General features: G+C 44.3%; 1 protein-coding gene across 1 annotated transcript in view; it reads left to right on the top strand.

The window, feature by feature from the left end:
- Positions 1-7,560: 7,560 nt before the first annotated feature.
- Positions 7,561-15,921, top strand: part of NID1 (nidogen 1) — an 80,032-nt gene continuing 71,671 nt past the window's right edge. Inside the window, exon 1 of the mRNA XM_045010103.1 lies at positions 7,561-7,788. Coding sequence (XP_044866038.1) covers positions 7,576-7,788 — 213 coding nt within the window. The 5' untranslated portion in view covers positions 7,561-7,575. The remainder of the gene's footprint in view (positions 7,789-15,921) is intronic.

The following is a 15,921-nucleotide window of genomic DNA, read 5'->3' as shown; positions in this document are numbered from 1 at the left end:
CCCCAAAATATCCTCTAGTCTAACAGTAAGGATGCTTCACTTAGGAGGAGGGAAATTTGAGTATAAGTCCCTGTTATATGGAGATTCAAACCTGGATCTCCCACATTCTAGGTATGCACCCTAAGCCTTGAACTAATGGTTATAAGGAGGAACACGCATACAGTCAAACTTGTGAACATAAGAACATAATAAGAACATAAGAAAGGCCGTACCGGGTCAGACCAAAGGTCCATCTAGCCCAGTATCTGTCTACCGACAGTGGCCAATGCCAGGTGCCCCTGAGGGAGTGAACCTAACAGGCAATGATCAAGTGATCTCTCTCCTGCCATCCATCTCCATCCTCTGACGAACAGAGGCTAGGGACACCATTCTTACCCATCCTGGCTAATAGCCATTTATGGACTTAGCCACCATGAATTTATCCAGTCCCCTTTTAAACATTGTTATAGTCCTAGCCTTCACAACCTCCTCAGGTAAGGAGTTCCACAAGTTGACTGTGCGCTGCGTGAAGAAGAACTTCCTTTTATTTGTTTTAAACCTGCTGCCTATTAATTTCATTTGGTGACCCCTAGTTCTTGTATTATGGGAATAAGTAAATAACTTTTCCTAATCCACTTTCTCAACATCACTCATGATTTTATATACCTCTATCATGTCCCCCCTTAGTCTTCTCTTTTCCAAACTGAAGAGTCCTAGCCTCTTTAATCTTTCCTCATATGGGACCCTCTCTAAACCCCTAACCATTTTAGTTGCTCTTTTCTGAACCTTTTCTAGTGCTAGAATATCTTTTTTGAGGTGAGGAGACCATCTGTACACAGTATTCGAGATGTGGGCGTACCATGGATTTATATAAGGGCAATAATATATTCTCAGTCTTATTCTCTATCCCCTTTTTAATGATTCCTAACATCCTGTTTGCTTTTTTGACCGCCTCTGCACACTGCGTGGACATCTTTAGAGAACTATCCACGATAACTCCAAGATCTTTTTCCTGACTTGTTGTAGCTAAATTAGCCCCCATCATGTTGTATGTATAGTTGGGGTTATTTTTTCCAATGTGCATTACTTTACATTTATCCACATTAAATTTCATTTGCCATTTTGTTGCCCAATCACTTAGTTTTGTGAGATCTTTTTGAAGTTCTTCACAATCTGCTTTGGTCTTAACTATCTTGAGTAGTTTAGTATCATCTGCAAACTTTGCCACCTCACTGTTTACCCCTTTCTCCAGATCATTTATGAATAAATTGAATAGGATTGGTCCTAGGACTGACCCTTGGGGAACACCACTAGTTACCCCTCTCCATTCTGAGAATTTACCATTAATTCCTACCCTTTGTTCCCTGTCCTTTAACCAGTTCTCAATCCATGAAAGGACCTTTCCTTTTATCCCATGATAGCTTAATTTACGTAAGAGCCTTTGGTGAGGGACCTTGTCAAAGGCTTTCTGGAAATCTAAGTACACTATGTCCACCGGATCCCCCTTGTCCACATGTTTGTTGACCCCTTCAAAGAACTCTAATAGATTAGTAAGACACGATTTCCCTTTACAGAAACCATGTTGACTATTGCTCAAGAGTTTATGTTTTTCTATGTGTCTGACAATTTTATTCTTTACTATTGTTTCAACTAATTTGCCCGGTACCGACGTTAGACTTACCGGTCTGTAATTGCCGGGATCACCCCTAGAGCCCTTTTTAAATATTGGCGTTACATTAGCTAACTTCCAGTCATTGGGTACCGAAGCCGATTTAAAGGACAGGTTACAAACCTTAGTTAATAGTTCCGCAACTTCACATTTGAGTTCTTTCAGAACTCTTGGGTGAATGGCATCTGGTCCCGGTGACTTGTTAATGTTGAGTTTATCAATTAATTCCAAAACCTCCTCTAGTGACACTTTAGTCTGTGACAGTTCCTCAGATTTGTCACCTACAAAAGCCAGCTCAGGTTTGGGAATCTCCCTAACATCCTCAGCCGTGAAGACTGAAGCAAAGAATCCATTTAGTTTCTCCGCAATGACTTTATCATCTTTAAGCGCTCCTTTTGAATTTTGATCATCAAGGGGCCCCACTGGTTGTTTAGCAGGCTTCCTGCTTCTGATGTACTTAAAAAACATTTTGTTATTACCTTTGGAGTTTTTGGCTAGCCGTTCTTCAAACTCCTCTTTGGCTTTTCTTATTACACTCTTGCACTTAAGTTGGCAGTGTTTGTGCTCCTTTCTATTTGCCTCACATTGTGGATAATGTTGAGTCAACCAAAACTGCATTTTTCAATGAATAAACTATTCTCCTGAAAAATTTCACTCAGATCTACTTATAACCTTTTACTCCCTTGCACATGTGTGTAGGATGAGGGACAACTTTGCCCTTTGTGTGCCTTTGTTCCCCTGGGCATCTGACTTTGCCAAGGGTGAAAAAGTGGGTTACTCTCTCCATATAGAATTTTGCTATATTGTATCCTCTTTCCCCCTCTCTCCTGGCTTTTGTGTTCTCCATTGTGACAGAGAGATATTTAGATTTATGATGAGTGACTCCCAAAAGGTTCAGAGGTTCAACTTTAATAAACAGGTCAACATTCACATGTCAAGCTAGTGTGACTTAAACTTTATGAGGCTGAGATCTTTCATCAAGCCCCCTCTTTCCATGTGACCTTCTAAGATTCCCATGGCCTGCCCTTCTGAAAACAAATTTCCTTCTCAACAGGCCTCAGTTCCATCCTTCCCAGTGATCAGCCCCCTCATTCTATTCTGTATCCTTTCCCCCTGCGACTACTGTATTGTGTTCTACATAGTGACATAGCCCTGGTCTACACAAGGGGAGGGGGATCGATCTAAGTTATGCAGCTTCAGCTACGTGAAAAATGTAGCTGAAGTCAACGTACTTAGATCAATTTACCGTTGTGTCTTCACCACACCCGCTCCCCCATTGACTCTGCTTGCGCCTCTCGCGGCGCTGGAGTACAGAAGTCGATGGGAGAGGGCTCAGAGGTCGATTTATCATGTCTAGACTAGATGCGATAAATTGATCCCCACTGGATCGATCGCTGCTCACCAGTCCGGTGGGTAGTGTAGACATATACCATGGTCACTTTATCTTTTGATGATCTATTCACCAGATTACTCTACCCTTTTCGGGCAGTAAAAGACTTTCAATGGGAGGCCCATGTCAGTAGTCCTCTCCTCACATCCTTGGCACTAGGTGACTGCAGAGGGAAGCTTGTAGTTCCCTTACCCTGATAAGAATAATCAAAGAGGAGGCTGAGTTCTGTGATGTAAGGCCTGGTCTACACTAGGCGTTTAAACCGGTTTTAGGAGCGTAAAACCGATTTAACGCCACACCCGTCCACACTGAGAGGCCCTTTATATCGGTATAAAGGGCACTTTAAACCGGTTTCTGTACTCCTCCCTAACGAGAGGAGTAGCGCTAATATCGGTATTACCATATCGGATTAGGGTTGGTGTGGCCGCAGATCGATGGTATTGGCCTCCGGGCGGTATCCCACAGTGCACCACTGACCACTCTGGACAGCAATCTGAACTCGGGTGCAGTGGCCAGGTAGACAGGAAAAGCCCCGCGAACTTTTGAATATTTCCTGTTTGCCCAGCGTGGAGCTCCGATCAGCACGTGTGGTGATGCAGTTAAAAATCAAAATAAAGAAAGAGCTCCCGCATGGACCATGCGGATGTGATCGCTGTAAGGGCAGGCAAATCTGTTCTATCAGCGCTCCGTTACAGAAGACGAAATTCAAAATCATTTTTAAAAAATCTCCAGACAGATGCCATAGCAGGGACTCAGCGCACTGCTGCATGACAAGCGTAACGGAAAGCCAAAGAATCAAATGGACGCTCATGGACTGGAGGACTCAAGCTATCCCACAGTTCCTGCAGTCTCTGAAAAGCATTTGCATTCTTGGCTGAGCTCCAAATGCTTCTAGGGTCAAAAACAGTGTCCGCGGTGGGTCAGGGCATAGCTAGGCAATTTACGCACCCCCCCACCCACCGCCAGAAGTGAAAGGGAAAACAATCCTCTCTTGACTCTTTTACATGTCACCCTATCTTTACTAAATGCTGCAGATAGACGCGATGCTGCACCAACACCAACATCCTTGCTCCCCCCACGCCATGGATGGCTGATGGTACAATATGACTGGTATCCGTCCTCATCATCAACCTATTGGCACATGGGGCAGTGCAAAAGGACTGGTAACCATGCCGACTAGCATCGGTAAGGTCAATCAAGGGCGCCTGGTCCTAATTTTTCGTGGTAGATGGTACAGTATGGCTGATAACCATCGTCATCATAGCAACAGGGGGCTGAGCTCCATCAGCCCCCACCCTTCATGTGTAAAGAAAAGATTCAGTTGCCCCTGGACTAGCAGAGGGATGCTGGGCTCCTCTCCTCCACACTCCTTACTGTCCTGTCTGGACTATCATAGCAGCTGGAGGCTGCCTTCCACTCATATCTCACTAACAAGTCACTGTGTCTTATTCCTGCATTCTTTATTACTTCATCACACAAGTGGGGGGACAATGCTACGGTAGCCCAGGAAGGCTGGGGGAAGAACGGAATCAACAGGTGGGGTTGTTGCAGGAGCACCCCCTGTGAATAGCATACAGCTCATAATTTCTGCAGGATCTGACACAGAGCAGCTGTGCTCTCTGGTTTATGATACAGTGGTTCTCTAGTACACTTGCCCATATTCTAGGCAGGACTGATTCTATTTTTAGATACCAAAAAGGAGGGACTGACTCAGGGAGTCATTCCCAATTTTGGCTTTTGCGCCCCTGGCTGATCTCAGCCAGGGGCACTTATGACAGCAACAAATGGTGCAGTGCAAAAGGACTGGTAGCCACGATCATCTTATTACCAATTTATGGTATGGTAGATGGTGCAATATGGCTGGTAACCATCTCTGCTATCATGCAAAAGCAAAAGCATGCTGCTGTGTAGCGCTGCTGAATCGCCTCTGTGAGTGGCATCTAGTACACATACAGTGACAGTCACAAAAGGCTAAACAGGCTCCATGATTGCCATGCTATAGCATCTGCCAGGGCAATCCAGGGAAAAAAGGCACAAAATGCTTGTCTGCCGTTGCTTTCCCAGCGGAAGGAGTGACTGACGACATTTACCCAGAACCACCCGCGACAATGATTTTTGCCCCATCAGGCACTGGGATCTCAACCCGGAAATTCCAAGGGGTGGGGGAGGCTGCGGGAACTATGGGATAGCTACGGAATAGCTACCCACAGTGCAATGCTCCAGAAATCGACACTAGCCTCGGACCGTGGACGCACACCACTGATTTAATGTGTTTAGTGTGGCCGCGCACACTCGATTTTATAATTTGTATGGATATATGACCTATTTGAATATCCTATAATCATAGAAGCTGGAGATGGAAAAAATCTATTGAATCATCTTGTCCTTTTCCCCAAAGATAAATGCAGGATTGTTCCCTACAACAGAGTCTTCAATATTCTATCCAGTCTAGCGTTAAGTGACTCCAGGGATGAGGCTTCCACCATGTCTAATCTGTGATTTTCTGAATATAAATTTTACTGTTAGGAAACATTTTCTGATACTCAGATCATGTTTTCCTTCAGTTATTTTGATCCTATCACTCCCATTTATGACAGTTGGGACCACCCCAAATAATTCCTCCCCCTCTTTGGTATTTATGCCATTCATATGTGTACTGGAGGGTGATCTTATCCATAACAAAAGATGGTAATTAAGTCCCCTTGCAGTTGTCATTTGGCCAAGCTACAGTATACGTAAGTAAAAAGAACAGGCGTACTTGTGGCACTTTAGAGACTAACAAATGTATTTGAGCATAAGCTTAGGTGCCACAAGTACTCCTGTTCTTTTTGCGGACACAGACTAACATGGCTGCTACTCTGAAATCTATACATACTATACTATACTAATACCTTATATGTCATTCCTTCTAGTCCTCTAATAATTGTTGTTGCTTTTCTCTGAATTCCCTCCAAGATTTTTTAATATGTATCTTTCTGGCATTGAAATACTCAGAAATGATCTAATAAAAATAGTGGCACCATATCCATAAAGGGACAATCATCTCCCTAGTCTGTAACATAATAATGCCTACTCGTATGCAGCGCAAAATCTCATTGGATTTTTTGACACTGCATTGCTTTGTAAACTATCACATCTAATTTGTTATCTACTGAAAACCTTGTGTCCATGTCTGTTTTGGATTATATTTCCCCCATGATATATTAGCTGGTGGAATTCCAGGTTGATTCTGAGTATATTTCTTGCCCTAATTTTTAATCAAAAACTGCATAATTTCTCAGTTCTGAATGGTGTTTGTAATGTCTCCCAGATAATAAGTAACCTTTGTGAATGCTTTTTTATCCCTCTTCCAGATGTCAGTAAAGATGCTCAACAGGACACTTTAAATAAAATACACCTCAATATTCAGACACAATGGAAACAGCACAAAAGGTGAAAATATTCATATGTTGCAGATAACATTGACTAAATCAAAAGAACTTTTAAAAAATCCAGACTCAGGGTCAAAGAATGTATGATATCACTGACATTACTGATGCAAATATACAGACACAAATATTTAAATATCCAGACTTCTTATCAAATTCTTATTTATTTCAAGAATCCTCCAGCTTCCCAGAGTTCTTATGCCTCTAAATTCAGACAAGAGAAGGATTTGTTGCCACATCAGAAGAACAGCCTAATCTGGTGGGATATGGAAGCATCCCTGCAAAATTATGAGTACTCATAGTCGGAGTACAGAGTTCTGTCTGTCTCATATAAACTGAACTGCTTGATTTCAACTCCAAAGTTAAGAAAGACAAAGTGTACAAGAAAATGAGTTCTCTCTCTCCTCTCTCCTATGGATTTGGTGTAGATACATTTTTTCCACATAAGAACAGAAATAGGGTGAAAAGCAATGTTTTACAATTTCTTCTCTCTTTTGGGAAATGTACTATCTACTTTTCTTCTGAGTTTGCTGCTGCTCTGCACTTGAGCACTAACGCTTGTTGTTGGAATCTGTTGTATTTTCAAGAGTCAGGGAACTTGGTTGGTTTTCTTAAGAGAATTACTGCATCAAGAGAGTAGGAGGGAACGCGTTACAGGAGATGTGCTTCATTTTCTAAACTTACAAAAAACAATTCAACTGCAAAGGAAAGGAGATGTTATTGGTCGGGTGAGTTGTGGCCCACTGTGGCTGGGATGGGAGTAGCGGGGGGACCTTGAGTTTCTGAGGTCGAGGATAGGGTTAACGGGGGGAAACTCAGGCCGACGGGTTTGCTTGTTTTTTTTAATTATGTTCTCGGTACGAAAGAGACGTATTGATGGGGTCGGGATGCAGTGAGGGGTGGGGGAGCCTTTCCCCTCTAATTGTGATTGGCTGGTTTTCTCTGAGCTGCTTTGTTCATTGGTTTGCGCCTCAGCCCCTCACGAGTCCCCCTCTCCCCTCCCCACCCCAGCCCTGGCTGGGTTTAAAACTTTGGGGGCTTCATAGTTCCGCCGCCCGCGCTGGAGCTGCTGCCGCGCGCTGTGCAGGGAGGCGGCGGGCGAGGCGAGCATGTTCCCCGGGCGGAGCTGGGGCTGGGCGCTGCTGTGGGCGCTGCTGGGGCTGGCCGTGCCCGGGGGCTGCCTGCCCCGCGGGGGGCTGCTCTTCCCCTTCGGCGCGGAGCGGGGTGACGCGGAGTTGGAGCCCGGGGACGACGTGAGCTCCCCGCCCCTGGAGCTCAGCGCCCCGCTGCGCTTCTACGGCTCCAGCGTCGGCTCCCTCTACGTGAGTGCGGGGCTGGGGCTGGGGCTGGGGGGTTTGGGGATAACTGGGTTGGGCTCTGTCCGCGGGGAGCAGGGCGGCGCGGGGGCTCCGCGGGGAGCAGGGCGGGGCTGCCCCGCTCGCTAGCGGCCAAGCGCAGCCCCCGCTGGGACTGGGAGAGGCTCCGCCGAGTGACCCGCTGCCGAGCCGCTCGGGTTCAGCACGTCGAACCCCCCCCCCCCCGCCGTTCCCTCCTCTCTGGCTGGTGCCCGGCCGCGGAGCCGAGCGCTGCTGCGTCCCGGGACACGGCGCTGCGCAACAGGCCAAGGGAACGGGCGCGGGGAGGTCTCCGAGCTGGAAGACTTTGGCTAACGACAAGCCCAATGAAAAGCAGATGCCCCCCTCCCCACCCCGCCTTTCTCGGCTGGGAAGCTCCCTCCCTGAAAGTGCTTTTGTTGCCTGGATTTCCGGGGGGTTTGTTCCACTACAGGGCGTAGGCTACATGCAAAACTTACCAATGCGGATCTGAACTCTCCGAGTCAGATCCTCGGCAGGTGTAAATTCAGTTACTTCGCTGGAACTGGGCTGCTGCACATGAGAGGATCTAGCCCAGTGATTTTCAACTTTTTTTTTTCAATTGTGGACCCCTAAAACATTTCAAGTGGTGATGCAGACCCCTTTGGAAATCTTAGACAAAATCTGCTGACCCCAAGGGGTCCATGGACCACAGGGTGGAAACCACTGTTCTGTAGTAAGGACAACCTTTTGCAGACCCCTGGGGGTTGGAACAGACACAGACTCTGGGCACAGGTTGAAAACCACTGATCTAGCCCAATGTCTCCCCTAGGGTCCAGAGTAGCAGCCCTGTTAGTCTGTATCTGCAAAAAGAACAGGAGTACTTGTGGCGCCTTAGAGACTAACAAATGTATTTGAGCATAAGCTTTTGTGGGCTACAGCCCACTTCATCAGACTTTTGAGTTAATTTGTTCCCTTAGGCAAGAACAGGCTTTCTTCTCCCCCAGGAGTGATGAGAAGAGAGACAAGGTTGATGTTTTTGTTGCGCTGGATTCTAAAATGACTATCAATTTCTCTTCAAATACCAGGGGATTTTAAAAATAAGTGACCAGTGTGAATTCCTTGGTGGATTGCCTTCTATGGCTGTCTGTCTTGCTAGTGAAAGGAAGGAGTTGATGCTTTATATGGTGATTGTTGCTGGTGTGTTACTTAAGTTGCATTAGCACCTTGACTCAAAACTATATATCAGGTTTCTAATCAACCCACTGCTAAATACTGTAGCTCTGTCTGATTTTAGTGAAATATATTTGTCTGTATTACCAAGTCTGTATTGGGAGGGCATGGATATGTGTTCTGCAGCGGGAAAAGGCCCATAACAGTTTAGCCACAGTGTGTAGAGATTTGGAAATACTAGCTGTTCTCCTGGAGCTAAGAAATCTCACTTTCATACGGTATGTGTTGTGTGAGCTGCAGAATTAGACAGTCCCTTCTCCAAAGAGCTTGCAGTCTAGGTCTTAAGACAAAAAACAGCAGATGGGTACAGACAGACAGGGCAGTACATGGAAACGACGAGACAATATTGGTTAGCATGTTAGACAGTGGTGCGGTGATGGTGCCTTGAAGGTTTTCCTATGTGAATTCTAGTCTGTACCTTAATTGTTGTTTGCTGTTTGTATTCTGATAGCAGGGGCGGCTCTATGTTTTTTGCCGCCCCAAGCATGGCAGTCAGGTAGCCTTCGGTGGTGTTTCTGCAGGAGGTCCGCCCCGTCAGGCGGATTTGGCAGGGTTCTCCGGGTCCCCCGAAACCCTGGGACCAGCAGACCTCACAGGCTGGCCCCCCCCCGCTTGCCGCCCCAGGCACATGCTTGCTGCGCTGGTGCTTGGAGTTGCTCCTGTCTGATAGCATCCACAATGTGCTCGTAACTGTCTGCCCATAGGAATATTATAAGTAAGTGTTTTCCTTAAAGAACCTATGGTCAGAGGTACTTGTTCAGTGTAAAGTGTGAGGCCACGAGGGGGAGGGAGGTTATTTGGCCTGCAGCATCACCAATATACTGATGGCAATCAGTCCTGTGCTCCTTTTCATGAGCTCTGCATGCTGCAATCTTTCAGTTTTTTTTCAGTGTTGAACTTTCAGTGACTATTTAACACTTTTATTGACATTCAGAATGAAGACTGATACTGATATCCTTGTGTTAATATGGCAGCAGAACCTGGCCTAGACTATTGCTTAGGCCTGGTCTACACGAGGGGGAGGGGATCGATCTAAGTTACGCAACTTCAGCTACATTGAATAATGTAGCTGAAGTCGAGTACTTAGATCTACTCAGCGTGGTGTCTTCACTGTGGTAGGGCGACTGCTGGCGCTCCCCCATCGACTCCGCCTACGTGTCTCGCTCTGGAGTCGACCGGGAATGTGTTCCGCAGTCGATTTATCCGTCTTCACTAGTCTGATAAATTGACCCCTGCTGGTCGATTGCTGGTCGATTCCGGAGGTGAGTGTAGACATGCCCTCAGTGACTGTCTTTTTTTCCTCTGAGATCTTGTCAGAGATCTGAGGTGTTTTAAAAGCCTGTTGTTGACAAGGCACACTACACTGCCTTTAACATATGTTAAACACAGTTAAAGCTGAACCTTCTAAGATCACACTTTAAGAGTGCTGCATAGACATGCTTAATAACTGAACTTTCCAATGAACATGAGTATATTGTCAGGTGCACACTGAATGAGTCAGCCCCTCACAAGAGCCATTATAAATTGGATTAGTTTAATTATCTGGCATTTTGTCCATCGTACCAGCCAGAATGATTATTTGGAATAAAAAAAAATATTCTGGAATAGAGTGCCCATGTGAAAGAATTTTAGCAAAATTATTTTATACTTTTTTCTGTTAAACTACATATACAATATTACTCTTGAGAAACAGAACTTACAAAAAAGTACTGCTAGTTGATAAATATATTAACTGATAATATACTAATTTATAGAATCCCTGAAATCATTTTTTTTTAAAATATTAAAAATTCTTGGGTCAGAGTTTAGGTTGTTGTGATGAAATGTGCATTTCTTTGACTGGAACTCCCAGCCGGCAGCGGCTGAGCGGAGCCAGCGGCCAGGACCCTGGCTGGCAGGAGCTGGCGGATGGAACCCCAGACTGACAGTGGGCTGAGCTGCTCAGCCTGCTGCCAGTCTGGGGTTCTGGCCGTTGGCCCCTTACCAGCCAGGGTCCCGGCCATCGGCCCCGCTCAGCCTGCTGCCGGCCTGGGATACCAGCCTCCGGCCCCGCTCACCTCGCTGCTAGTCTGGGGTTCCAGCTGCCCGGCCCCCTGCCAGCCCGGATCTGGGCCTCTCGGGCCCTGCTCACCCTCCTGCCAGCCTGCAGTACCGGCAGCCAGCCCAGGTCTCTGCTCCTGGCCTGGTCCCAGCGCTCTGCAGCCCTTATAAAAAAAATTACACTACAATTGGCTTAAAAACTTGAAAACTTAAAAATGTAAAAACTTTGCATAATACAATAATCATTAAAACATGTATAATGTTAATAAATACATAGGTTTGATGAAACAAAGTAGTTGTACTTCTGTGCCTTGTGCTTAATTTGTGTTTTCGATGATTTACCTTCTAAAAAAATCTTGCATGTCTTGCACCCCCACGGGGTGCATGCACCCCAGGTTAAGAGCCACTGCATTAAACTAATAAGATCTTCATTTTAATTTAATTTTAAATGAAGCTTCTTAAACATTTCAAAAACCTTGCTTACTTTACATACAACAATAGTTTAGTTATATATTATAGACATAGAGAGAGAGACCTTCTAAAAATGTTAAAATGTATTATCGGCATGCAAAACCTTAAATTACAGTGAATAAATGAAGACTTGGCACACCACTACTGAAAGGCTGCTAATCCCTAATATAGTGGATATCATCTGAGGGATGATTTAGAGAGGTCGGCAACCTTTCAGAAGTGGTGTGCCGAGTCTTCATTTATTCACTCTAATTTAAGGTTTCGTGTGCCAGTAATACATTTTAACGTTTTCAGGTCTCTTTCTATAAGTCTATAATATATAACCAAAGTATTGTTGTATGTAAAGTAAATAAGGTTTTTAAAATGTTTAAGAAGCTTTATTTAAAATTAAATTAAAATGCAGAGCCCCCCGGACTGGTGGCCAGGACCCGGGCAGTGTGAGTGCCACTGAAAATCAGTTTGCGTGGCAACTTCGGCACCCGTGCCATAGGTTGCCTACCCCTGCTTTTAACTGAACTTGATTTAATTTGTTTTATGACATTTGTAAACTCTTTAATTTATACTTTTAAATTTTGGCCTTGTTTACATTAGAAAGTTTTATTGCTTTAACTATACCAGCACTCAGTTATGCAAACAACCAACCTTATTTGTCAAAAACTAATTTTTACCCAGGAAGTGTCATGTCCCCACAATGTCTAGTAATTACACTCCAAAAAAACAAACAACAACAAAAAAAAACCACTTATTTATTTGAAAATTTGTTTTTACAAATGTGTACAGTGTCATTTTTCTACCCTCCCTCGCTGCCGCCCCGTTTGACTAATCGAGATAGAGCTGTATATAGTGTGTCTGGTATGTTTTACTACAAACCATAAATGTAATCCAGCAGTTTAAAATGCTAAAAAAAATCTGCCACCGCTTCCTGTCATTTTAAAGAGAGTAATACCCTAAATGGCAAAAAAAAGTCCGTACAGCTGTTCCTGTCTTTAGACAACACAAACCTTCAGCTTTTTTGTCTTTTTATAATAAAAATACTTCTTTATTAAACTGTAATACATATATCCATTTTTGGGCTTTCACTTAGTTATTGACATTAATAAAAATGTGTATTTATATGACTTTAAAGGGGCATGGTAAAGTTAAATAATACTTAAAAAAACAAATTTCCTTACGTATGTTAATAAAATGCATTAATTCTTAAATTTTGAAATTTAAAAAACAACTTTTCACTACTTATGATAAGTGCTTATTCTGTGCACTTGACTCACTTTACACCAGGAATCCAGACTGCTTGGTTTCTAATATTTATTTTTCAGTGTTTCAGTAGTTTGGTTCTTTTGCAATAGAATAATAGCACAATGCTTGGTGGCATGTAATACAAAGTAATATTTAAATCTGAACAAAATATCTCCTTTGAAAAACAAAACATAAAAATATTCAATTGTTTGTTTGTTGAGAAACCTACAAATTACTTGACAGCAACCCTATCAGTTTATGACAAACTAGGAAATAATGATAAGTCTAAATCACCCGGGGAAGTGCCCTCCCAGATGCTGATAGACAGACATATGCTAGCTGTGCTCCAGCTAGTGTGCTAAGCACGTGGCCCAGCATCACAGGCAGCAGATCAGCTGCCCAAGTACAAACCAACCCAGTCCTCTCTGGCTACGTGTGCCGCTGTGGTCACAGTGCTATTTTTAACACACTAGCTTAAGTAGAGCTAGCGCATCTGTTTGCCTGCACTGGAAGTATGTTCCCTGCTGCTGTGTAGACATATCCTAAGAGTTCAGAAGCAAGCACCTAACAGCTGGAGAGAGACAAGGATAGCTTTAAAGTTGATTCTCTTGTCTCTAGTCTTTATTCCATAATTTTGAATGGCTTTGATTATGTATGTTTGGTAGCCCCTCTTCCAATGTTATTTTAGATTTATGTTATAATCTGGGAATCACATAAATTGCCTTTTTTGTGGTCACAAGTCCAAAATGGAGATGAGCTATGAATTTGTGACCCCTGAAAGATGCATGTATATTCCTTGGGAGTATATTTAGTCTAGATAGAGGAGAAATCGACGTAGTAAATTTGCCATGGTTAGTAAACTACTCCTCCACAGACCCCCATCTTTCTTCTTCAGATTATAAAGAAAATTAAACACCGTACATATAATATAGATAAATATTTTAATACAGCTGATGACTAGGGTTCCGTGTCTATCGCAGAGGTTGCAGGAGTCATGGATTCCATAACTTTCTGTGACTGCTGCAGCGGCCAGTGTGGCTGACCACAGGGCCACCCAAGCAGCTGGCTGGTGACAGCCACACTAGCCACTTCATTTTTTTGATGAACTAAAGTTAGCTATTTGCTAAGTTAAACCAATCATTCATGGGTAACCACATCCCAGATAAATGACAAACTATAGGTTAAATGATGACCCTACGCAGGCAGATTGCTAATCAGGAAACCCCTGGCTGTCTGAGGAGGCTTCAGAATGATATTTTCTACTTTGCTTGTGGCTGCAACTCTTCAAGCTCCATCTGCAGTTCTTTCTGTGAGAATGTCATCCAAAGTCCTTAAATATATATGTTTATGTTGCCCCTTATAACTTGCATTATTTTTCACCATTTTCATTTACTTTTCTTTGTCCCTGAGGCCACCATTTCTGTGAATGATGTGCCCTCAGTGGAACTTCTTATGGAACCAATTAAACTTTTAAGTGTAACCTCTGGGGCAACCTGAACATGAATGTGTTTTGTTTATGTTTCAGTTACAAATCTGCATTGAAAATGATCAATAAACAAGAAATACACATTGGGTTGTTTTATGCCAGTTGTGAGATTAAGCTTTTGCCAGACAATGGTTCAGATTCTCCATTTCACCATGACTGAGCAGCATCTAGGGGTTGTAAACCTGACAGAACCCATGCCTGGGAAATACCCTGATATAAAAGGATTCCCTGGATGGCAAATAGCTAACAGAATGGCTTTATGTCCCCACTCCCCTGTAGCCTCTGGGGATGTACTGAAGGCATATCTGGGACTGGAAGTTGTTGCAAAAGCATGCCGGGCTCTGGTTTCTGCAGTTACAGAAGAGTTCCTAGTGTGCTGTGGAAGCCAAGTTAAGTTAGAACAGTCTTGATGTTGAATTTCAGTTTTGCTTGTCAATCAAAACAGGGCACTTATAGCCTGAAATAAGTATCCACACACAGACTTGCACCAAAATAACAAAATTAAAATTGAGTTAGTTATTTTGGTGCAAGGTTATGTGTAGGTCAACCCTAAATTCTCTAGTTAAATTCTAAACTAAGGGTACGTCAACACTGGCAGAGTTACATTGCCAGCAGTTATAGCACCACTCACAGAGCACTAAAGGGAAACTGCTGTTGTGTGTTCACGCTGTCAACAGCCTGCACAATAGTGTGTTCACACTTGTGGCACTTGCAGCGGTATTCGGAGTGTTGCACTCTGGGGAGCTATCCCACAGAGCATTTCTTCGTCTTCCACTGCTAAGAGCTGTTGGAAGGCGGAGGGGGTTGTGGGGCATCCTGTGTCCTGTCCCAATGCCCCGATGCATTGCTTCACATGCCAGCAATCCCTGTGCTTCCGTCTGCATTTGGCACCATCTTTCAATGGTTTGTGTACTGCGCACCCTGCCTCTTCGGGCTGCAGGAATGGCTCCTGAACTGTTGACCAGTATGCAGCTCGCTCTGACCAACACGTCATGAGTGGCAGTGGAAACAAGCACTGAGTGGTAGGATCACATCATGATGTACATCTGGGATGACAAGCAGAGCAGTGGCTGCAGAAGTTTTGGATGAGGAAAGCCACATTCATGGGATTGTGTGATGAGCTCGCCCCATCCCTGCGGCTCAAGGACATGAGAATGAGAGCTGCCCTGTCATTGGAGAAGTGCGTGGCGATTGCACTATGGAAGCTGGCTACTCCAGACTGCTACCGACTGATTGATTGCTAATCAGTTCAGAGTGGGAAAGTCAACCATTGGACTTGTGTTGATGGAAGTGTGCAGGTCCATTAATCGCATCCTGGTCTGAAATACCATGACTCTGGGCAATGTACGTAACATTGTGGATGGCTTTGCACAAATGGGCTTCCCTAACTGTGGAGGGGCGATAGATGGCACACACATTCCAATTCTGGCACCAGACCACCTACCCACCAAGTACATTAATCGCAAGGGGTATTTCTCAATGGTTCTCCAGGCGTTTGTTGATCACTGTGGCCATTTCACGGACATTAACGCAGGCTGGTCTGGAAAGGTGCATGACACACATCTTTTGGAACACTGGCTTGTTCAGGAAGCTGCAAGCAGAGACTTTCTTCCTGGACCTGAAGGTCACTGTAGGGGAAGTTGAAATGCCCATTGCGATCCTGGGAGACCCTGCCT

The sequence above is a fragment of the Mauremys mutica genome, chromosome 3, assembly GCF_020497125.1.
Source record: "Mauremys mutica isolate MM-2020 ecotype Southern chromosome 3, ASM2049712v1, whole genome shotgun sequence".
NCBI lineage: Eukaryota > Metazoa > Chordata > Testudines > Geoemydidae > Mauremys > Mauremys mutica.
The sequence above is the reverse complement of the archived record's forward strand: the minus strand, read 5'-3'. Positions and strand labels throughout refer to the sequence as shown.